The following is a 23,458-nucleotide window of genomic DNA, read 5'->3' on the forward strand; positions in this document are numbered from 1 at the left end:
TCCACCATCAGAAAGATTACAGCGCGCTTTACTGTGCTGCTCGCTTCAGTGCCGCGGTCTGGAACCGAGCCTGCACGGGCTCCCGGCTCTGCCTGCACCCACGTGGCTTAATCCCCCCCCCCCCCCCCCCCCGCCCAGGTGATTCACACGTGCAGCCAGGATGGAGACTCTCCCACCCAGCATTCTAGACGCTCCTGTGTCCCGGGTATGGGGGGGAGGGGTGTGGGGAGTCGGCTTTGCTCACCATCGCAAGCCCAGCCCCCAGCCCTGTACCAGGTGCTGTAAACAAAACATTTGCTTAATGGCTGGCGGAGACCCACCCTTAGCCCGCCAGGCTCTGTGCTGCCTCTGCAGCCCCCTCCCAAGCACAGGATCCCGAAAGGGCGGAGCTTTCTACAAGCCTCCTGGAGGCACCTGACGGGCATCAGAGGCCTGGGGAGGGCTGGGAATAGGACTGCCAGGTTTAACAAGTGCCCGGCTAAATCCCAATTTCAGAAATACGCTGAGTAACGTGTTCGTGCTGCATGGCTAAACAACGTAATTTGGAAATTCAAATTTAGTTGGGTCTCTTGCATTTTTATTTGCAAAATCTAGCAGCCCTAGTGGGGAGGGAAGAAGGTCCGAGAGAGCACAACCCCCCGTGTTGGGAGGTGGCTTCCCCGAGCGCCCAGGAGGCCACGGGGGGCCAGTGGACCGGGAGTGGGCGTCTGCGCTGGCAGGCCCAAGGCAGAGGCCTCCCTGGGGAAGTGCAGGCGTCTGGTCCTGCCCGCCCTAGAATCCTGGCCAGCAGGGAGGGCAGACTCATCTCCAGCAGGTGGGTGACCTATGAACCCCTTTGACACCTGGAACCCTGTACCGATGAGGGAGGGGTGAACAGGAGAGGGTAGAAATCTGGGGTCTGGCCACCTACCCGGGAGCCACCTCCATACGGGGCTTGGCAGGCCCAGCGCCGGCAGGGCAGTGGGAGACGAGGCAGAGGGGGGGCTTGGCCTGTGCCCCGGGGTCACGGTGGTGGCTGGCCTGGAGGAAGTGGCACTGGGACCTCAGCGAGTGACCGGAGTAAGCTGAGACCCTGAGAGGCCCTGGCTGGGAGCAGGAGGACAAACGTTTCACACTCGCCCTGGGGCTGGCCTGGGGGTGTCAGAGGAGCTCTGGGATCCACAGGCATCGAGGACGGACAGCGGCTGCAGCTGTCTGCGGGGAGACCCCCAGCCCCGCAGGTCAGCACCAGCCCCTGGCACGCGGGGTGAGGCCTGCTCTTTGTAGGAAAGTGTCTATCCGCAGGAGCCCTGGAACCAGCCCCCCTCCCGCCTACCTCCCTCCCTCCTCCACCACAGAAACTCACCGCTAAGTCAGGCAAGAAAAGCAAACTGTTTATTTACACCTCAGTCTGTACACGAGTTTTAGAGGGAGCCCGCCTCTGAGCGCCTGCTGCTTTTTGGGCGGAAGCAGGCCGGAGGTGGCGAGCCCAGGACCCCTGCACACAGCCTGGGGCCTCTCCCCGCTCCCCCCACCCCGGGGCCTGGAGGCGGAGGTCTCCCCTGGCCCAAGGGAGGGCCGAGCGCTAAGCCCGCTTCCAGAGGGAGGCTCCTGGGGCTGAAGACTCAGGTGGAGCCACAGAGTCAAACCATCCACCACCCCTTGGACCTGCGGCCACACGTGCAGCTTATTCCAGTGGAACCCCTCTCCCCCCCTCCCCCCCGCCCCCCTCCACCAGGAGACCCAGCCAAGAGCGCGGGGAGAGCTGGGATGACGGGAGCCAGCAGGCTGCGAGAGGACCTCGGTCCCGACGCCAGTGGGGGGTTTAATGGCACCAATGGCACCCGGGTCTGAGCACCGTCGGCAGAGGAGGGAGAGCTTGGCAGTTGTTCCCGGCAGGCGGGGCGGCGAGAAGCCTCTTCCTCCTGCCCGCCTGTCCGCAGCCGTGCTAGGCGCCCGGTGGCAGCGGCTGCCCGGGGGCGAGGGGGTGAGGGAGTGCATCTCGGATGGGCCCGCGGAGCTGGCAGACCCGCACGTCCAGGCCGGGAAGCTGCGCTCGCTCTGCTTTCCATAAATATTGACACGGACACAGGAGAGGCGGGGGGAGGAGGTTACACAAAGCCGCCCTTTCTGCCGCGAGGCTTCCGCACCAGCGGCAGGCTGGACGAGGGACTGAGCGGCCCGACCCCCCAGCTTAGGACCAAAATGGAGAAGTCTGTGCACGTGGCCCCGCTGTGCGGCGGAGTGTCGGGGGCAGGGCGCCGGGTCCCTGCGGGCGGAGGGGGCGGAGGCACGCGGGCGCGGAGCGCAGCACTGTGTACACACCTACAGCTCGGGGAGGGCCGGGGACCGGGAGGGCGTAGAAAAGCGGGCAGTGGCCACGCGGGAAGTCCTGCACAGGGTGACAGGGAAGAAAAAGGCACAAGGATGATGACCCCAAACCATGCAGACAAAACGCAGCCTGGGCAGCACGGAACAGCGGGTCCCGGGGGAGGCTCGGGCTCCCGGGACAACGGCACTCAGGTCCTGCAGGGGGACCCTGGGGTGTCACTCCCAGCCACCCCTCCTGGGGGGCTTGGGGCAGGCATCCCCCCCGTTACAGTCACAATGGAAAGAGAAGCAACAAAATCATGGCGCATCAAGCTTCACCAGGGTTTACACTTTCAGAAACAACTTTCTAGAAAGTAGTCTGTTTGTCCAGGGGGGCAGCCGAGGTGCTGGGCCGCCCTGCTCCCACCCTCTCGTGCACACACAGAGCAGGAGGGCAGGACCCAGAGGCCCCAGGGTCCGGGAAGGGGAGGGACTTGCTCAGTGGCGGGGAGAGCCTGGCCCCCTAGCCTGAGGCCTGTTTCCCAGCCTGAAGCACAGCCCTGGAGGGGCTGCCTGGTCACAGAGGAAGGCAGGCTGGGAGATGAGAGTATGGAATGGCCCTCTAACACCCACCTCGGGCCTCTGAAAGAGTCGCTGCAGATCTGATGGGACAACAAACCTTGGCCTGGTGACCATCCAAAAACTTCCAGTTTCCAATCACGTCTCAGATTAGCCTTCGGGTTTAAATCTGCTGATGCATTAAACACACACCTCCCCGCAGAGCACAAAGAGAGGGCTCATTTCTCCGACGCACAGGCCCCAGGAGTCCTCGGAGGCCTCTGTCCCTCGTTGGAACGAAAGCGCCCATACCGCCCTCCTGACGGGCCAGCGATCAGACTCCCGGGTGCAATGGCACCTGAGCCTCCTGACTGAGGGCCGGGGGTTGGTTTGGCTACTCACAGGGGCGGAGCTGGGGCAACCCTTACCCACCCGGGGGGAAACGACCCGAGAAAAAACCCACTGTTTCTGAGGCCACTCTGTCCTGCTCCTTCTCCTCCATCCCCACTCCTGCCACCCACTGACTGCGGGCACCAGGCACACCTGCCCATCACGATTGCTAACCCTCAGGCTGGTGAGAACAGCTGGATTTGCCAGTTCCTGAAGGCATCAAGGGGTCTGCTAACTACTTGCCATCCCAAATCACCTCAGGAAAACCCACCAGCCGCCCAGCAGGAGACCGCCCTGGTACCCAGCACCTGGGTTAACAAGCCCCACAGCCACTCCCTCCCTGGCTCCGGCCAGCAGCCTCCCAGGACAGGCCCCAGCCCCGGGCTGCACATCAGCAAAACCTGGGCCACCCCCGGGACAATTAAACCCCAACGTGGAAAGGGGGGGGGGGGGTGAGGGAACTGTCAGCAGGATTTTAAAAAGCTCCCCGGGCGTGCTAATGCCCAGCCAGAGCCGAGAACCACCCTGTTAAGTCCAGGGGCTCGGGAAGGTTCTCGAGCTGTGCTCTCGATAGGTCCGAAGTTAAGTCACGCTAAAGAAATGCCCCTTACAATTCGGCGAGAATCTAACACATTTAAAAAGAAAACATCTTGTTGAACTCTGGCCACGTCACAGTTAATTTTTTTTTAAATCTCTTCAGGGGTCCTCAAACTTTTTAAAGTGGGGGCCAGATCACGGTCCCTCAGAGAGCTGGAGGGCCGGACTATATGAACTACTAATTCCTACTGTAACACCTCGGCTGCGCTCACTGCCCAAAAAACCTGGCGGGCCGGATCAGACTCCTCTGCGGGCCGCATGTTGCCCGCGGGCTGTAGTTTGAAGACCCCTGTCTTATACCTTTATTTATTTCTTATACCTTCTTATACCTATACTTTATTTCTTATACCTTCCCACAGAGCGGGGCCTCCGTTCTATTAGCTTCTGTAGATAAAACTCATGTGTCTGGCTTTGCGTTGAATGTAAGGACAGGCCTGTGTCATGTCATGTAAAGTGAGCATCTCTGCAGAAGCCCTTCTATGGTAGCGGTGGCCCACCGGTGGTCCTGGTGGTCCGTGAGGTCGCAAAGGTTGGCAACCGCTGCTCTGGGTAGTGCTGGCCCCTACCTGGGTGTAGAAAAAAACAAAACCAAAACCCACACAGGCCACCCAGGCAAATCACAGTCACCCGGGGAATTTCACACCTTCCGAAGCCTGGGCCACACCCACACCCATGGAATCAGACCTCTGGGGATTTGGGCCCATGAACAGAATTTCAAAAACCTCGCCCTTTAATTATGTGCCAACCACTGCGTGGACTACACTTCTACTAAAACTCGAAGTGAACTGGGCATCCTGGATACCGTTCACCAGGACTGAGAGCAGGGCAGGGCTCACCCTGAGAACCAACGAGGAAGGAGGAGACATGGGGACAGGGCAGACCCAGAGTGGGCCGCAGCTCAGGGGCCTCCCGGGGCCGGAGGGCTGGGACCCCGAGGCACCTGCCTCCTCGGGGCAGCTTTCAAGCACGGAAGAGCTTTTTAAAAAGTGTGATCTTAAAAAGCCAATTGGACAGACGAGGTTTTGTAAGAGGTATTCTGGCTGCTGTCAGAGGCTGGATTTAACTTGAGGTGTGGGTTACATGGAATTCAGCCTCGTTTTACAGTCCGCCCTCTTCCAGAGACCCTGCAGCCCAGCACCAGGCCCTGAGGGCCTCTCAGACGCGGTGCTTCCTTGGGGAAGGTGCCTGTGGCGCCCCCTGCAGGAGGAGATGCAGAACGCTGCGGGCTGACAGCTTTTCCCGCCCCTTTCCCCACTGCAGAAACCCCTTCCCACACGGTGACTGCAACTCAGGCTGTGGCAGCCTCCGACCTCCCTGCAGCTAAAGAGCTTGTCAAGTTTTACACATAAAATGCTCATCCCTGGGGCCAGCCCCCAACAGACCAGGCCCGGGACCTGGCCGGCTTCTTTGTGGGACTCCTTCCCAGTAAAACCCAGACCAGGGCCAGATCCTGATTATCTTTCCTTTCCTTTCCTTCGTGGCCATCCTTCCTATTAGCAAGTTCCCCAGAGACCGGCTCCCCAAGCTTTCCTTCCACCCCCACTTCAGACCCCCTGCGGAGCATGAGGAGACCAGTGTCCTAACCAGTGTCCTAACCAGTGTCCTAGGGGTTGGGAAGCTCCCAGGTGAAGCCAGTGCAGCCCCGCTACTTGCAGCATGAAACAGACCCCACACATAAGCTCGAAAAGGTCACACAAACCAACCAGAGCAAAAGCTGAGGGGACTGCAATGAAGGTGGTCATGGCCACAGCCTGCCAGCCTGCCTCTGTGAGCAGGGAACCCCCACGTCCCCTCTTCGCCCTCCACTCCCCTCCCTTCCCGGCACACCCCCCCCTCCCCTCCCCCAACACGCCCAGACTTTCCCTTCACACTGGAAGTGCTAACGAAAGCCACCTCCGGGGGAAAGGAAGACCACCCATGTTTACAGATGTGGGCTGAGGAAACGAACCAGCCACGTGAAAAGGAGAACCGCTGGGAAAGCTCGAAGGAGAAGCACCCGATCTACTACTCCCAGCCGCCCGGAAAGACCACACTGAAAACCCAGAGTGTGAACTCCCACCGTGTCCCAGGGACGCACGGCGAAGGCCGCCCTGAGACTTCCCCAACGGTGTCTCCCGCCAGGACAGCATTCGTCTCCCCCGGGCCGAGGACAGAGGACCGAGGACCAGCAGGTGTGCTCCTAAAACTTGGGGTGCCGGGGTCTCCCTGCCCCGCTGAGCCCAGCCCAGAGGCCTGGCCCTGCACATCCGCGCCCCCGGCTGCATCCCCAGGCTTCAGGCTGCGGAGAAGGCAGGGCGGTGAGCAGGCCCCCCGCCGGCCCGGCAGCAGCTGACGTCCATCCCGGCTTCTCTTTCCAGGTGCGGCCAGCGGGGGGAAGCCGGTGGAGAGGCGAGCTGCTCCTCCCCGAAAACCCCGTCTTTGGTTGCCTGATGCCAACACTTGCCTGGAGCCCCCCGTCCCTCAGCCTCCTGCTCCTTCTCCTTCCTTTAATCCCTGCACGTTACAGCCGAGCGAAGGCAGCTTATGTTCATGGTCTTAAAACAAAACGAACATGGAGGGAGAGGTAGGTAAGCAGGGACAGGGAGTGCACGGAGGACGCCAGAGACACGGAGGATTCTCAGAATGAAGGTGGCTCGGCAGCAAGCCGAGTCCTTGGACACACGGCGCCCAAGCAGCATGGGGAGGGGGGGCTGGCGGAGGCCCCTCTTCATGTTCCCCTAGACGCCACTTCCTCCTCTCTGAGCTCCAGCACCTGGACTTCAAAGGTGGCTACAGAGGCTGGCGAGGCCGACCCCGCTGGACATTCGAACTAGAAAAGGTCATCACTGGGCTCTCCTCCCAGAAGGAATGGGCGGGAGAAAGAGCGGTCTCCCCAGAGAACTTGACCGTCACCCCCAGAGGTAGCATCATTTTATCCAGTATCTGCAACACAAGCTTCCAGTTCTCGCTGTTACAGTCACTCCTGATTGCAGAGACCTGCCCCCGGCCCCCCGCACCCCCGGGACGCTCTGCCTCTGCCCCACAAAGTGCAAATGGACAGCCAACGGCGCTGTCACCCCAGCCCTGCCCCGCGCTCACCCCGCGCTGGGTGCTCAGCGTCCCACCTCCACACCAGCACACCTGACATGGTGGCCAGATACGCTTTCAGTGTGGGGGGGCCCGGCTGGGGCCGCTCCTCAGGCAGGGTCTGCCCTTTGGTCCTGGGCCGCTCTGCAGCCAGCCCCGCCTCAGTGTTTGATCTCGAGGATGGAGGGGTTGTGGTCCAGGATGGCGAGGATGATCTTGTCCATGTACTGCCGCAGCCGGAAGTTGATCTCCTCCTGCTCCTTGAGGGCTTCCATGAGCTGATGGTAACGGGAGAGGCGGTCAGAGGCTGGCCTGGGCGGAGCCCCGTGCCCGGGCTCACAGGCAGCCAGTGCCCAAGGACAGAGCTCAGGAGACCCAGGCAAGGCAGCCCCAAGGCCAACCTCAGCACCCGGTGCCAGGACACGAGTCTAAAGCCCGGCTCAAATCACACACAAGGGGTGTGAGCCATGCAGATGCCCAGGCCCACCCCAGAGACCCTGACGTGACTGGTCTGTGGAGGGGCCAGGTATGAGTGAGTTTTTGGTGAAAGCTGAGGACACTGGCCAAAGGTGTTTATAATCAAGACTGACACCCAAATCCCCAGGGCCCTGAGCCTTGTCAGTTGTTTCTTCAGCCTGGAAGGGCCCCCTGGCCACCCCGGGCCCTGCCACTGCCCCTCTCCGGTCAATTCCTGACAGTCCTCTGGGGCGTCACTGAAAGGCTGGAGCTCTCCGAGGCCAGGGGGCCCAGCACAGGGTATGGGGTTCAGTGACGTCTTAAGATTCGTGCTTAAATGTAACCGGAGTATCTGGAGAGCTGAACTTTTATAACCACCCCCAGCGGGGCAGGAAGAGGGAGCTTTGGTGCTGGAGGCCTGGGTCCCTCCCCCCCACAGGCTCGGTGACCCTGTGTCCTGGCCTCCCAGTCTGTTCAGTCAGCCCCCAGGTGTCAGAGGATGCAGTGAGGGCATACTGCCAGCAGGAGCTCCGGGAGTGCTCGTGCCCCGCCCTCCTGGCTGGGAGGAGGGGAGTGACAGATGCCCTGAGCGATATGTTAATGAATCAACTGGCCATCTCAGCGCGGGTGTGGCTGAGCTGAGACTCAAGCTCCAATCCGGAGCCCCTCCCGCCACCTGCGGGAAATCAGAGCTGATTAACCCTCCCGCAGCTCCGCCCTCACTCAGGGTCCGGGCAGATGGGACCAGGCCTGGTCTGCTTTCCCGGCTCTGGGCAGCCTGGGGATCGATGTTCCAGTAGGTGGGGATGGGGCAGGGCTCAGAGGCCGGCCCGAAGCGAGAGCAGGGGTGAATGGGCACCCTACCTCGTCGCGCGAGGCCGTGTCGATTTCCGAAGCCAAGGACTGTGCTTTGGTCTGGGTGGCAAAGAGGCTCTTCGCTTCGTAGAGGCTGAGGCTCAAGATCTGCCCGTTCAAGTCGTCGTTCTGATCCCTCAGCTTATGGTTCTCCTGTGAGGAGGGAAGAGGCACTGTCAGCTCCGAAAGCATCCAGAACCCACCTGCCTGCATCCAGTCACCTGACCCCCCAGTGCCCTCCCCTCAGGCGGGTGTCATGTCAGGACCCCACTAATGATGTGGCCGCTGCCAGGCTTGGGGTGGAGGGGGGAGGGCTGGGGCCTGGGAGGTCAAGGGGTTCTCAGAAGTCACAGGCCTGCTCAAGGAGCCTGGTTTCAGGTCACCCCTTCCTTCCTGGGGGTGCATGAGCCAGAATGGAGCCCCTGAGGCCCTGTGGGGGGACACTGCCCCTCAGGGAGAAAAAGCGGTGCCCTGGGCCTGCAGTGGCCCCGCTCCTCAGCTCCTCCTGCAGCCGGGCTCAGGAGTCCTCTCTGAGAGCTCTCCCCAGGTATATCCTCACTCCCCAGACCCGTTCACCAGCCTGACGACGGCTCCTGCTTCTGCAAAAGGGTTTCTAAGGACTCACACCTGGGGCCCCGGGCGCCCCCTGGTGGATGAGAAGAGCTGCGTTTAGTACTGCCGTGGGAGGGCGGGCACCAGCATCGGCTGCCTTGGTAGAGGAGCCAACTCAGGGGTATAAGCTGTATGGTGCTCCCACCCCAGGCTAAGGGAGGGGCTTCAGCAGGGTCACTGCCCCTCCTCGTCCCTCGTCCCCGGCCCCCGATGGGTCTCCGTTACAGGGGTGCTCCAGAAACCCTATGAGATGGGTCTGCTGGGAGACCCCACACAGGGAGGCACTGCTATTCGGCTGGGCGAGTCTCATTCTCCACCCCACCTGCCCAGGACAGAAGAGTGGTGTCTCTCTCTTTATGGATGCCAAGGAAAGCCCTGGAAACTTCCCTCAGCCGTGGCTGCCTTGCCTGAGCTGAGATGAGGGCGAGCAGCCCTGACTGCCAGGCTGTTGCGCGGAGCAGGCAGGAGCATGTGGGTAACCCCCGCCCCCCCCCGCCCCTACCCAGGGCCTTGGACACCTGATCCCGCTGCACTGGGGCTCCCAGGCCGCACCGAGGCTCCCAGGCCGCACCGGGGCTCCCAGGCCGCACCTGCTTGAGCCGCTTAATCTCATGCTCCAGCTCCACCTCGCGGGCCCTGGCGTTGAACTCGCCCAGGCCGGAGGACGCGCTGCGGCCCCTGCCTGGCCGCTCGCAGTCCAGCTTGTACATCTGCAGGTGCTCCAGCTCCTTCCGCAAGTCCTCGATGAGCTGCGTGGGAGAGGGGCGGTTGGCGGGAGCAGGGCGGAGGGAACCGGGAGCCCTCTGGCCGGGACCCACCTCCTGCGTGGCCTCCCGCTCCTTCTGGAACTCGAGGCGGTTCTGCCGCAGCTTGTCCATCACGCGCTTGTACAGGTCCATCTCGTCCTTGAGCCGCAGGCTGGTGTCCTCCAGCCGGTCGGACATGCGCTGCCGCTCCTGGGCCCGGGGAGACCAGGTCAGAGGAAGGTTCGCAGAGGGCCTCGCTGTGCCCCGGGGCTCCCTGAGGGTCCGTGTCAGCCACCCCAGGCAGCCAGCCCGGCCCCCGGGACAGAGCCCTCCGCGTCACGCTAAAGAAACACCCGGATCCCTGGGATTCTAGAAACACCGAGGCCTCTGCCGTCCTTCTGTGATGCCAGGTGAAACTTGGCTAGAAGGTGGCAGCCCGAGCGTTTAGAAAGTAACTTTTCCTCCTTTCTATTATATAAGGAAATATATTCACTGCAGAAAATTTAGAAAATCAGAAATATAGGAAGACAAGTTATTATTCATATTACTGCCTTTTTTTTTTTCCTATGGCAATTTTACTAGAATTTCAGAAACTAGAGGCCCCGGTTGGCCACTCTGCCTCTCTGTGCGTCTGGCTCCGGGTCCAGGCCTGAGAGGCGCCTGCACCTGCTGCTCACCTCGTCCAGCTTCTCCGTTTGTGACTTGAGCCGCGTCACTGTCGTCCTGAGCTCTGTGTTCTCCTCCTCTAACTGCTGCACCCTGAGGAGAGAGGACGGGCGTGTCAGAGGGGGACATCATCTAGCAACTGGACAATCTGCAGCAAGCCTCTGCTCCCTGGGGGAGGAAAGGTACCGGAAAGCCGCAGAGAGAACATAAATAATCATTTCAAATGATTACACAGCCCTGAGCTTCCCGTCAGCCAAGGACAAATGGTAAAGACACTGAATTACTTTTATATTTTTCTTGAGTCACTAGATCACATGTGTCAAACACAAGGCCCGCGGGCCAAATCCAGCCCGCCAGGCCTTGCAATGTGGCCCGCACCGCGCTGTCATCACTGCACTCCACTGTCAGTTTATGACATTGTCAGTTTATGACTGTTCAGTAAACCATTCGGCCCGCGATTTAGGCTGGATTTTAGATTTTGGCCCCTTCTCTGATTGAGTTCGACACCCCTACACTAGATTGTGAATAAGAATGTCAGATCATTTTCACGTGCACCCTTACGGCCTGAAACGAACGAGGGGCCTGTTTTTCTCCCAAGAGGAGGCCTCCTGTGGTTGTCTGACAGGGCCCTCCTGCTGGAACCTGCAGTTTGAAGGCAGCGGCCATATTTGTTTTCTGTTCTCCCTGCAGTATCTCACCAGGGCTCTTCCTTCTGAGCGCTCACTACAGCTGCCCCTCACATCCACAGGAGTCACTTCCAATAACCATAATCCTCTCTGTTAGCATTCGCCAGGGGCTGTCCTGCCTCCACCCCATGAAAAGACAGGTAGATGTTGTTTCTTTGGTAATCCTCACCCAGAGATATTTTTTCCACGCATTTTTCCATAGAGAGTGTAAGGGAAAGGAAGGGTAAAGAGAGACAAAAACATGGATGTGAGAGAGACTCATTGATTGGTTGCCTCCCAAACCTGCCCCAGGAGAGGCCCGCAGGCCAGGCCAGGAAGAAATTCAGACGTGCGCTGTGACCAAGCCACCTCATGGGGAACTCGAGATGGTGGAGGATGTGAGGAACAGAGCACCCCGCATGACCCTGGGAGCACTGTCTGCATATTCTCTATGAACAGCGCCCCCTGGAGCTGTGCAAGGGGCATGAGTTAGGAGACAGTTCCCAAGAGGGCTGGCTTTCTGTGGTTTGGCCTTTGGCCCACACTCACTGTCCTCCTCCACCACCTCTTCCCAGACCCTCTCGGGCCAGCGCACCTGGCGGCTGTCAGAAGCAGAGAACAGTGCCCTTAATGGGGGATCAGCCTCCGGAAACAGATGCCAAACAGCAGCTTCGAGACATGAGTGAAAACTTAAATGAACCCCGGAGACAAAGCTAACAAAGCGGGTCTCAGGCACAGGGGAGTTAGGTCTCGCCGAAGTGTGAAGAGGCACCTCTGGCCCCGCCTGACCTCCCAGACGGGGAAGCACCTGCTGCCAGCCCTGAGGAGCAAGTGGGAGCCCACCTCCAACGCACCCTCCACCCCAAGTGGCCAGCAGACACCCAGAAGGCTCAGCCGGACACTGGGGACTGAGGCCGGGGGCAGCCGTCCGCTCTGCCAGGGCCCAGGAGGCCGCCCCGGCCCGGGTCAGCAGTGAAGGCAGCCCTGACCGGGACATCAGCACAGCCCTCACCCATTAGCAGCGTCTGATGTACATCAGCTCACCCACCCTCAGGCAGGGGGGCCGGGATGACAGGTGAGGAAACTGAGGCCCAGGGAAGTGACACAGTGCGTTCCAGCTCAGGGAACTGATGGGTGACCAGCCCTGAGTCCCAGGCCAGTACCCCTGTCCCTGCCTGCCTCGGTTCCACCGTCTCTACCAGAGGCCCAGAGCCCTGACAACGGCCCAGCTTTTCCCGTTCCCCCGGCTGTGGGCCCAGGGTGAGTAAAGAACCTGACAGCAGGGGGAGCTCCAAGCCCGGACGTTAGTCTCAGCCCAGGAACCAAGGCAACCATACCGGTTTGGGGGCTTTTCACCCAGACGTGTGTTGTTTCCAGTTTACCTGCCGTGAACATTCTTGGTCACGCCTCCTAGAGCACAGGTCACGTGTTCAGGTATTAAAAGTAGCATTGCCAGGACACACGGCCTCCCCTCTGGCTGCTTTCCCGTCTCTAAAACGGGGGCGGCAGCACCTGCCCCTCAGGCTGCGCCCAGAGCATGGGGGGGTGGGGGGTGTCAGGAGGCGCCAGCTCTGGGAAGGCCCACCTGGTGTGGAGCAGCTCGATCTCCGTGCTCCGCTCCCTCTCCAGCTTGCTGTAGGCCTCACGGTGTCGCCGCGCCTCCTCCTCCAGGGCCTGCTCGGCCGTGGTCTCCTGATCCTTCACCATCTCCTCCAGCTCGTGCACCCTGCGGAGAGGAGTGGACTCCAGTCCAGGGCCTGTGTCTCCTCACCACCCCCCAGGCTGCAGCCACGGGGAGCCCTGGGCCAGCAGCTTTGCTGACAGATAAGTTAGGGACGTATGGCACCCAAGGAGAGGGTGTCAGTGGGGCATGCCACGGAGCACAGGCCTGGCAATGGGTCCAGAGGGGAGCGAGGCTGTGCCTGAAAAGGTGGGATTCCCGGGCAGACGGAGGGAGGGAGGGAGGGACAGCTGAACAAAACAGCCCTCGGGCCTCTCCTGCTCTCCCGCTCTCCCTTCCTGCCCGTACCCCTTAGTCAGTACTTCAGCTTTTGGGCATCCTGACTCCTGGCTAGTGGCCTGAGCAAGGCAGGCCTGGGAAAGGGCCAGCCCTACTAGGGGTGTTACAACCCAGTGCTGGGGGCCTCGGCGATCCACCAATCTGGGCACATGCCAGGGGCAAGAGTCCCTCCATGAGGCTGACCTTCGGGGAGGGGAGTGCGAGGCTGAGGACAGGCCTGGGCGGGGATCAGGGTAACAAGGTTCAGGCGATCCTGTGAAGACAACTACATGCTCTGTGCGCTGAGGAATTCCAGACCCCCAATCAGGAGTGAATGCAGCACCCCCACCCCCACGTATTCCAGCCAGCCCTGGGGAACGCCTGCTCCGCGGGCCTCCATGGAGGAGAGAAGAGCAGTGCGGGACTTTCCGCTCACACCAGCCTCTCCCTGTGCAGAGCTGGTCCCCGGCGGGGGGGTCAGGCTCTCGTCGTCATAGGACACACACAGGAGTGGATCCCAACCCCTGCCTCAGCATGCCCAGAACTGTAGACCTGGGAGGTCAAGGTCAGGCCCCTGCCTGTCTCCCCGTCCCCAAAGACCAGTGCTCCCGGGCACCTTGTGTGGGCAGAGCCATGGAGCAAGGGGCTGACTCGTCAGACCCGCGGAGCTGAGAGCTCCCCTCGCTCCTACTGGGGCCTTGGCAACAGGAACAGCCCGCCGTTCCTAAGTCACAGCCACGCCCCGCACCAAAGCCACAGCCTGACCTGTGCACCAGCTGCGTGTTCTCCTGCTTCAGCTTGCTCTTCAGGTCCCCGTTGGTCAGGCTGTCGTTCTCCAGTTCGGTCACCTTTTTTTCCAGGAAGCTCACCTACAATAGGGGCAGAGGTGGGGGTGGATAAGACCTCTGAGGCCCCAGAAACCCTGGCACCGAAGGCCAGGCCCTCCAACCGACTGTATGGAGGGCAGAGTCATGTTTGGTGGGAGTGAGATGGGGTGGGGATGGATGTGCCCAGGTGATCAGGAGGGACAGGGTCTCCCAAGCTCCCAAAGAGCATTCCCAGGGGGCTGGGCCCACCTTCTCCGTGATGTCATTGTCACAGGAGTCAATGCTGTCCCGGAACAGGTCCTCGGTGCTGCCGTTGCTGCTGCTGAAGTTGCTGCTGTGCATGAGCTGCCTGCAGGGGTGGAGGGAGGCGCGTCTGGATGCAGAGGGCCTCTGGGGACTGAGGTCCAGATTTGGGCACCCAGTACCCCGGGGAAAGGGGTGTGCACCAGAACCCCCTCTCAGGCGGCTGCCCTCACCCAGCCAGGGGAGAGATGCCTGACCTCTGAACTCAAGAGGTCATCCAGCTCAGAGGATGGCAGATGGCTGCTACGCCCCTCAGAGCCCCTGATCCAAACCAGCTCTTTCCTGCTGCGTCAGAACCCGTCCACACAGGGGTTCGAGCCAGTAGCTGCCAGGTGACCTCTGGTGGCACTGCCTGGCACGCCGTGTTCCTCTCTGCTCACTCAGCCACACTCAGGGGGCAGGGCACCGCCTGGGTCTGGGCTGCTGGCACGGAGCCGGCCGCCCTGGCAGCAGGGGCAGCATTCCACCTGTCCTCCCTTGGGGTGGGGGAGAGGAGGCTCACCGTCCGAACGCCGTGCTGGAGATCTTTCGGTTGGGGCTACAGAGAGAGAGAGGGGGGGGGAGACATGGTCACTGGACAGCGGGGCCCTGGGCTGCCCTGCCGCCCTGACTACAGGACACCGAAGTGTGAGCCACGCCCTTTCCCAGCCCAGCGAAGGGATTTCCCTCATCAGCTCGGTCCTGAGAGGCAGCACCCTGGTCTTCCTGCTGCAAAAAGCGCAGGCCCCAAGGATCAACCCCATTCCGAGAGTGCTCTCCCCTGCCTGCTGCTTCCCCTCCTGCCCCCACCCTGGCCACTGCCCCCCCCATCCCCGCCATGCCCCCCCCTCCGCCCCCGCACCCCCAGCCACCTGCACCCCAGGTGGAGCCCGGCCTCACCTGTTGGCCTTCAGGTTTTTCAGCCGGGCTTCCAAGTCGTTGAGCAGGTTGATTTTCTTGCAGCACTGAGAGCAGTAGACGTCCAGCAGCTCGCTGTTGTACATGTGCCGCATTTTCCGGGGCGTCTGGCCCGCACTGATGCATGGAAGAGAGGGCAACCCCTTCTTAACGGCCGTCCAGGCTGGTGCCCGCCCCATCCTGCTGAGCTTACTCTGCTGGGTTCCCCAATACTGGGAACGGGGTGTGTGTGTGTGTGTGTGTGTGTGTGTGTGTGTGTGTGTGTGTGGCTGGGGGGTGGAGAGTGAAGGACAGCACCAGGCCTCCCCTCCTCAAAACTCTCAAATGGAAGAAGCCAATGAGTTGTACCCATTTCATAGATGAGGCAACTGAACATGCTAGAGTTAGAGTAACCAGTGACTCAGGTGTGTGGAAAGTGTAAGCATGCACCCAGAAAAGCCCTTCAACAATGACCCCCAGGTTGGTTATTCTGTCTCTTCCCCAAGATGGAAGGTGAGAGAAGGAATTCCAGACCCCCAGCCAGGAGCAAATCAACACCCCCAACCCCCAGGAGCAGAACCCTGCAGCTCAGGACTCTGCCTGCGGAACCCCCCGGGATGAGGGTGGGCTGTTTCTGCCCCTTTTCCCGGACCCCGAACGCCGTCCCAGACCCCGCGGCCGGCCACCTGGAAGACACCGAGGACCCCAGGTCCGAGTACACGTTGGTCCTGGCCTCGTCGTCCGGGCAGGGGCTGCTGGGAGCACAGTCCGCGTCGTCCCCCTCCCCGTAGTCCTCGAACTGCTCCTCGTTGCTGATGAGCGAGGTGGTGGAGTGCGTGGAGAGGTCTGACGTCGTCATGGACGGGGTGTGGCCCAGGGACCTGGCGTGCGGGAAGGGCTGCCGTCAGTGAGGCCACGGCCTGGGGTCGGGAAGCCACCAGTCCTGGGGCCCGGTTAGGTTTGTCCATGGTCATCTGGTAAGTGCACTTCTGGGGCCTTATCCAAGGGGATAGCTCACCACAGAAACCGTTTCTGCCCGAGAGGTACTCACACCCTGCAGCAAACACTGCTTATAACCTGCCTGTCCACATTCAGCTACTTTATATTATTACACTTTTGTTCTCTTTTTTTACATCAGACTTTATATTAAATCATAATACATGTCAGTAAGTTAGCTTATTAAATTATGGTCTATCAAATCAGGGTTGAAAGGTTTATAAAAGTAATGGCAATAATGCAGAAAATTAATATTAGATTTTTAAATTAAGGTTGGACATAAAATTCCAGCTATAGTAAGATTGAGCATAATAAACGTCTATACAGAATAAGGAAAAGCTGTTAATACATTTAAGTACTAACAGCTTGACTTTGGGTGGTGGGACTATGAGTAAAGTTAGTTTATTTCCCCTCCTTTCTCACTGCCCCAACTTTTCCAAGTTCTATTTCACTGGCTTGTACTTCGTTAATATTGAAACAGAGTTTTAAAACAAGTAACAGTGGGCTACCAGGTGAGATGCCTAACTCCAAGGAACGCGGTCAGAGACCCAGCCCCCTCCCCAGTCCCCAGCCACCTCGGTGACCCACGGGCAGCGGGTACAGTGTCAGGCTGGTGGCGCCCTGTCCACAACCTAAGCCCAGAGGGAGGCACGACTCCTCACCTGCCGGGATATTTCCTCCCGTTAGTCGTTAGGCAGTATCCCCGGGTATTGTTACTCCTAAGCTAGGGTTTCTCTGACCTCCCAAGCCTCCACACTCGGGAACCTGAAACAAGTATGTAAGGGGCGGAGGCAGTAGTTCTCAAACTGTGCCCCCAAGGAACCCCAGCTTCTATGGAAGACTCCCAGGGATAATGACTGGTTGATAAAGGTCAAGTCTCCAGTACCTCCACCCAGAAGTATTTATTTCCTTGTCTACCTCCCCCAGGCTCCTCAGCACCTCAGGTTGAATTAATCATACCCCTTTCTCCTATAAATTCTTTCTCCTGGCACCTGCTGCTGGCTGCCTCCTAGTGATGGATGGTCCCAGAAATCAATGGAGACAATCAAGTGACAAATGACTAGCCAAAAGGCCAACAGGAAGCACGTGGCCATCTGTCCTTGGGTTGGCCACAGGAAGCACGTGGATCAACAGCTCCACAGGCCCATCGAGAACTCGCAGAGCCCCACGCTGGAGGACTCCTGTGCTGAGGCAGTAGATTAGGTTGAAACATGTGAAATTGCTTTGTACAAGTTGGAAGTAATTAAAAATTGACAGTTTCACATGGTTCGATCGATAGGGGACCCCCTCCCCTGCCTCTCCACATCTCAAGGTCAGCTGTGACCGCTACCTTTTCCTGCCACGTGGGATACCAACTCCCAGTGTCACGGCCTCTGCTGGGCGGGTGGCTGCTGCCCATCACCCCACAAACACAGCGTCATCGCTCCGGGGACAGAGCGAGGGCGGGAAGGAGAGGGACCCCTCCGCTGACACCGCCCCCCCGGGGAGTCACTAGTCCTAACGTCACTTTAAAATGACATTTCTGGCTATGAGAACACATGAGCGATAAAGAAAACACAGAATAGATAGCCCAGTAGATGGGAGGTAATTAAAGCCATTAATAAGCTCATTCTGAAATAACTGCTAATTTTCTGGAAGAATTCTTCCTATATACATACATAAATATATGTGTATATATATATATATATATTTTTTTTAAATAAAGCTAAGATCATACCTCATTGACATCTTGTATCTTGCCTTTTTTAAAAACTAATTGAGATCAGATATCTCTTACCATTAAACAGTGAAGCTTTACACGGTTGCCTAAAATTCTAGAACTGGCCCTCTTGTTAAGCCTTTAGGTGATTTGGAAGTTTTGCTCCTTAGGACACCCATGAGCCGTATGCCTGCGATGTGAACCCCGGGTTGACTTCCGGGAGGTCCCCTGGGAACCACCTCGGGGCCCGGGCACATGCGTGGGCGTGCCGGCAGCTTTCACTCACTTGTCCTCGGGCAGGAGCAGGCCCCCGAGGCCCCCGTCCTTCTCCTCGGCAGGGCTCCCCACGGACCCCTCCAGGCTCTGGGTGCTCTCCATGGGGCTGTCCATGTCTGACTCGGGGGGGCCCTCGGGCGGGGCCAGCGTCATCGCCTCCTCCTCCTCCTCAGGAAAGAAGCCGGGCTCCCGGGGCAGGACCTCGCCATCAGTGAAGGTGTGGCCTGGCGCCTCGCTGCCCTGGAAAGGACGGAGACACAGGAGTGAGTGAGGCTGGCTCCCTGGGGCTCGGCTCTGGTCATCGGACGGCAAGGACACGTCACTAATTACGAAGCCCAGGCGGCCCTCCTAATGACAGCGGGGACCCCGAGGCTCCAAGCACGAGAGCGCCTGCCAGGTGATTCGTCTCGGGGCCTCTCACACTGCCCCTCACGAGAGCCCAGCGAGGGGTCAACCCCCCAGGGACAGCCACCCATGGAGGAGGGCCAGAGCCAGGCTGGCCAGGGAGCAAGGCCCCCGGGCAGCTTGTCACAATCCCTGTCACAGAGGCTGCACAGGAGGCCAAACGACGTGGGAGAAGGCTTCGCGGTGATGGCGCTCAGCCCCGACGAATGGCCACCGAGAACAAGGACCTGACCTGGCACAGCGCGCCGCCCAGCACAGGGCGTGCATGCACAGGACACCCTCCCAGACTCTGGGCGCTTCCCATGACCTCTGGGACCTCAGTTCTCTCTGTAAGTTGGGAGGGGCAGTGAACCTTAGAGGAGCGAATAAACCCGGCCACAGGATGGGATGCCAGCCTGGGAGGCACGGTCTCCTGGGCCCTGCCGCAGCCATGCAGGAGCAAGACCGCCAGGTCTCCCCATCAGGAGCTCTGGGCTGGTCCCCAGCGCCCAGCATGCTGCCTGGCACAATGGTGCCTGCACGATTTGCCTGAAACTTTTTTTTTTTTATAATATATTTTATTGATTTTTTTACAGAGAGGAAGGGAGAGAGATAGAGAGCTAGAAACGTCGATGAGAGAGAAACATCAACCAGCTGCCTCTTGCACACCCCCTACTGGGGATGTGCCCGCAACCCAGGTACATGCCCTTGACCGGAATCGAACCTGGGACCCTTCAGTCTGCAGACCGACGCTCTACCACTGAGCCAAACCAGTTTCGGCTGCCTGAACCTTTTGTTGAAGTCATCTTCTAGGAGGAGAGGTCTGGTTTGATGCGGTTTACTCTGGTCTGAGGGACAGCTCTCTGCAGACCATGTCCTGGGGCCGCTTTGTCTCTGAGGCGGTAAGTACCTCCAGGTGGCACTGCCTCCACCTGCTCCTGTCCAAGCTGTCAACCTGTTTCCAAGGTTCTTAAGGGGGCTCCTCAGCTCCGGCTGGCGGGGCCCCCAGTAAAGGTGCTCCCTGCAGCCCCAGATCTGCGAAGGGCTGTGGAAAGCCTCCTGGCGCTCAGACAAGATAAGGATCAGGGCCATCTGAGGAAGGAGGTCAGTGAGAGGCTTGGCTGTGCCCGCCCAGATGTGTGCAACCAGTGGTGCCCGGGCTCCTGGTGGAGTCTACCCCCCACCAACACATCCTGGGCTGAGAGATGCTAATTAATGAGCCTGGCTCCTGCCGATGCCACGGCTCCGGCTGAGCACCAGATGGGCCAATAAAGGCGGCATCAGACAGCCAGGCCCCGGCTGGAGGCCGAGGGGCCGTGTAATTAAAATCACCGCCGGAGTTCCCACAGCCCTTCCCACCCAGACGTCACTCATCCACGCCCACGTGGCTGCCGCTCTCCCAGGCCCTGTCCTGCGCCAGCTCCACCTGCCAGCCCGGCGCTGCGTCCCAGGAGGAACTCACATTGACCGAGTCCGCGCCGAGAGCTGACATATTATCCCGTCTGGGCTTCGTGACACCTCCTCAGGATCCTTATCTCCGCTTCACTAATGAGGACATCAAGGCTCAGAGAGTCACCTGCCGGAAGTCCTCAGCCTGCCTGAGGTCCCCACCTGCCTCAGCCACATGCCTGATTCCCTTTATCGCCGCTGCAACCCACACTCATGGGCTTCCAAACCTCACGGTGGCCACGAGGAGAGCACGTCACAGGGCAGACTACGAACTATGAAGCCCTGCTGCTGCAACTGCGTGTGCCCACTTCCTGCCCCGGCAGGAAACGCCCCAGTCAGTGCGTGGATGCCGGAGGGACAGCAGGAGGAGAGAGCCCCCCGAGGAGAGCCAGGGCTCCGAGGGGCAACGTGCCTGCGAGCTCCACCTTCCGACCCCCGGCCGGGGAGCTGGCCCTGCTAGGAACCCCGCTTTGCGGCTCACAAGAGCACTCGGCCACTCACAGCCCTGGGAGTCGGGTCTCCTCTCCCCTCTGTGTAGGCGGTGACTTGCCTGGAGCCTCGTGGGAGTTGGTGGCAGGGCTGGGCCTGGACTGTGAGTCGCCAACACCCACTTTCCCCACAGCACGGTGCCAGCGGGGTCCTGAGGGCACTGCCGCCTGTCCGTCCTGCTCCAGAAGGCAGGCAGGCAGGCGCCAAGTGAGACCAGGGTCTGTGCTCAGGTGACCGGCTTGGCCTCAGGACAACTCCTGTTGACCTCACTGGATACCAAGACCCAGAGGCTGAGTTTCTCCTGGGCGCTCTGCCCGGAGACACCCAATGCCCGGCATGCAGGTGGGGGCCGAGAGGTACCTGCCATCCCACAGCAGCGAACCGGCTCCGGGCAGCTCACCTGAGGCCCCCACCAGAGCGGCTCAGTCTCAGCCACAGGTGGGGCAACGGAAAGGACAGAGGCCCCACAGGGGTCCCTCCCTCCCGACAAGACCGCCGCCTCCTCAGGGGTATCTCACCCTGTGACTGAGCAGAGGTGGCTCCACACACCTGACAAAGCCTCCTGTACGTGTCTGTCCCACAAACTCCCCACGTCTCTCACCACAGCCTGGAGAGCAAGCGCTGGGAGGGGTAAGAGCAGAGGTGAAGGATTCGTGGTCTCCATCTGACACGTGGGCAGATGAGGCTCCAGGGGCAGGGGCTACCCTGGAACTCTATGTCCCAGCCTCCGAGACATAAAGCCAGTCTCCCCTTGCCAACGCCAGGCCCCTCACCCATCCCTTGCTTCTCTCTCTCTCTCTCTCTCCCTCTCCCCTTCCATGCCAGGATTTTCCTTTAAAGTTAGCTGCTCCCTACACTCACCCTTCTCATTCAACCCATAATTGTTTGCCTGAGGCAAGGGGAAATTTTAACTTCAAAACCATTTCTGGTAGTTTTCCCCTCCGTAGTTTTCCCCAATGCCAGGACAGCTATAAGAAAGTTAACTAACTGCACCCCGATCAGTCCAGGGCAGTAGCACTTGGGCATCTGTCCTGGGCAAAAGCATCCCTGTCACCTGGAGTCCTCCTCGAGGGCCTGGGTTCTGGCCCGGCTCCCGTTGGTGGGCCTCTGGGGAAGGGCCTGGGGGCAGCTCTGGGCCCGCGGGGTGCTGCTGGGGCTGGGGACAGCCTGCTCCGATGCCCTCACCCGGGCAGGGGGGCAGCGGCAGGAAGGTGCTGGGAGGCCACCCCTCAGCCCAGCCTGAGCCACCGCGCACGCACTAGAAACCCTTCTAAGCCCGTTTCTTTCTTTTATGGTTCTCAGATAAAGTCAGAGAGAAAGGAAGAACTCGTCCATAATAAAAACGTCCTCGCAGGGTTTCTAGGTGGACTGGGCCAGTGCGCGGGCTAAGTCACCCTCCAGCCGAGCCACCCGGCTGCTGCAGCCCCGTGTGGAGCTCCCAGGCCTCAGGTACTTGCAGGAAGAAGGAGATCTGTGGGGAATGTGCCGGAGCTAAAGATTAATCCGCCTGTGGGTGGTGACGCAAATTCTACTGAAGCTACAAGATTCCAGGAGTTCCCGGACAAACCCAGGGTCAATTCCCAGGCACAGGGAACCTGGGCTGCGGCAGCACCTTGTGGTGTGTGTGTGTGTGTTGTGTGTGTTGTGTAACAAGCTGTGTGACCTTGAGCAGTGACCTGTGAGCCCCAACTCCTAGAGAATGAAGACAGCCACCCGAACCTCAGAGCTGCTGCCGGGGCCACACACGATCGTTTTCACAAGCACCAGGGAGCCAGCACATGTGGGCACAGGAAGTCCAGGGTCTGGCCTTGGCAGGGGCTGCGCGCTGCAGCACCACGCTGTCCTGGCTGGCCGTCAGCCAGGTCCTGGTCTGACAGGAGGCCGGGAGGTATGCCCTCCTCAAGAGGCTGGGCCGGGGGGAGTTATCCAAGGCCAAGGGTTTCTGGAGAGTTCTGAGGCCTAAGGTTGGCAAACAGGCTGCTCTGGCGGGGAGGTCTGCACCGCCAGCATCCCCTCCACATCCCCAGCCTGTCTCCGGCTCGGGCTGGATGGGACTGGTCCCAGCTAGAAGTGGGAGCCTGGAGGCCCAAAGCCTGCCTGCGGGTCCCCTCTGCAGCTCAGCAGCCAGCAGGCCCAAAGTCAGCCCTTCTTCTGCAGGAAGCTGGCAAGGGCTGAATGCAAAGGCTGGTGAAGGGCCAGGTGTGAATACCCAGGGACCAGCCAACAATGGCCCACTGTCCGTGCTCTCGGCCTCGATGATGTCACTGGGAGCTCCCTCACCCACCTGGGCCCCCTGGATCCCACCTCCCAGTCACACACCATCACTCCTGGAAGCTAACATACGGAGGGCACTGGCGATCCCATTTCCACATTCTCTGGGGGAGGAAAGAGCCTAAAGGGGGAGCCACGGGGTTTGTACATCTGAGCCCCAGTGGAGGGGCTCAGATAGGGAAAGGAGCCAGTACTGTGGAATGAGATGGCGCTGCAGAATGGTGGACTGACTGGGAAGAGCCCAAGACGGCCACCGAGGCCCGGGTGCCATCCTCGCCGGTCACTGGTTACTGCGACCCTGGATGAGCTGTTCATTTCTGAGGCTGGGAGGGAGGAACCCACCTGACAGGATGCCACAGAGAACCTAGAGCAATGCCCCCTCCTCACGGCAACAGAAACACAGCAGAGATGGGAGAACAGGTTTTCACGTTTAGAATTGCTCTATAATTTCTGCGTTTACTTAATGGCTGCAGAGCGGTGTGAGGAGCAAACTCTGGAGGTGGGCCGACGGGGATCATGGTCGCAGCCCGCGATCTCGGGTGGCAGCACCTCAGCCTCCCGTCTGCGGAGCGGAGCAGCTATTATTAGGGCTCTGTGAGTTGGCACATGTGCTCAGCACACACAGAAAGTGCTATTATCGCCTTCACTGTACGGAGAGAAGACACCCAGGGGTGCCTCCTGGCCGATATCAGGCCACGGACGGTCCCTCTGACCTGCTGGCACTCTGGGAGGAGGTAGGTTGGGTTCAGCTTCCCGAAGCCAGACTTTCACAAGGCGCGTGCCCGGCACCTCCCCCCCCCCCCGCCCCCCCACCAGGGGTTTCTTCCGCCCACTCCTCTGGAAGGCGTCTGCACGTCATGGCTGCTGGGATGAGATGCCGCTTGGGCAAGGGAGACGGGAGGCGCGGAGGCTCTGGCTCATCCACCCCAGCCCTGGCTCCCAGGCAGCCACTCAGCGCCAGAGAACAGCGCTGCGGGGACAGGGCTGGA

The 23,458-nt window shown here is 60.1% G+C and overlaps 1 protein-coding gene across 2 annotated transcripts in view; it reads right to left on the reverse strand.

Moving 5' to 3' along the window:
- Positions 1-1,352: 1,352 nt before the first annotated feature.
- The window catches only part of RAB11FIP4 (RAB11 family interacting protein 4), a 93,382-nt gene continuing 71,276 nt past the window's right edge, over positions 1,353-23,458 (reverse strand). For both annotated transcript variants that reach the window (XM_084862748.1, XM_084862749.1), the window contains 13 exons: positions 17,887-18,116; positions 15,592-15,786; positions 14,909-15,043; positions 14,532-14,567; positions 13,976-14,075; positions 13,665-13,768; positions 12,486-12,626; positions 10,247-10,328; positions 9,642-9,779; positions 9,414-9,572; positions 8,221-8,364; positions 4,122-7,178; positions 1,353-3,929 (listed from right to left, as the gene is read on the reverse strand). In XM_084862748.1, coding sequence (XP_084718874.1) covers positions 7,062-7,178; positions 8,221-8,364; positions 9,414-9,572; positions 9,642-9,779; positions 10,247-10,328; positions 12,486-12,626; positions 13,665-13,768; positions 13,976-14,075; positions 14,532-14,567; positions 14,909-15,043; positions 15,592-15,786; positions 17,887-18,116 — 1,581 coding nt within the window. In that variant the 3' untranslated portion in view covers positions 1,353-3,929; positions 4,122-7,061. The remainder of the gene's footprint in view (positions 3,930-4,121; positions 7,179-8,220; positions 8,365-9,413; positions 9,573-9,641; positions 9,780-10,246; positions 10,329-12,485; positions 12,627-13,664; positions 13,769-13,975; positions 14,076-14,531; positions 14,568-14,908; positions 15,044-15,591; positions 15,787-17,886; positions 18,117-23,458) is intronic.

This window comes from Pipistrellus hanaki (assembly GCF_964339955.1).
Source record: "Pipistrellus hanaki genome assembly, chromosome: 16".
Classification (NCBI taxonomy): Eukaryota; Metazoa; Chordata; class Mammalia; order Chiroptera; family Vespertilionidae; genus Pipistrellus; species Pipistrellus hanaki.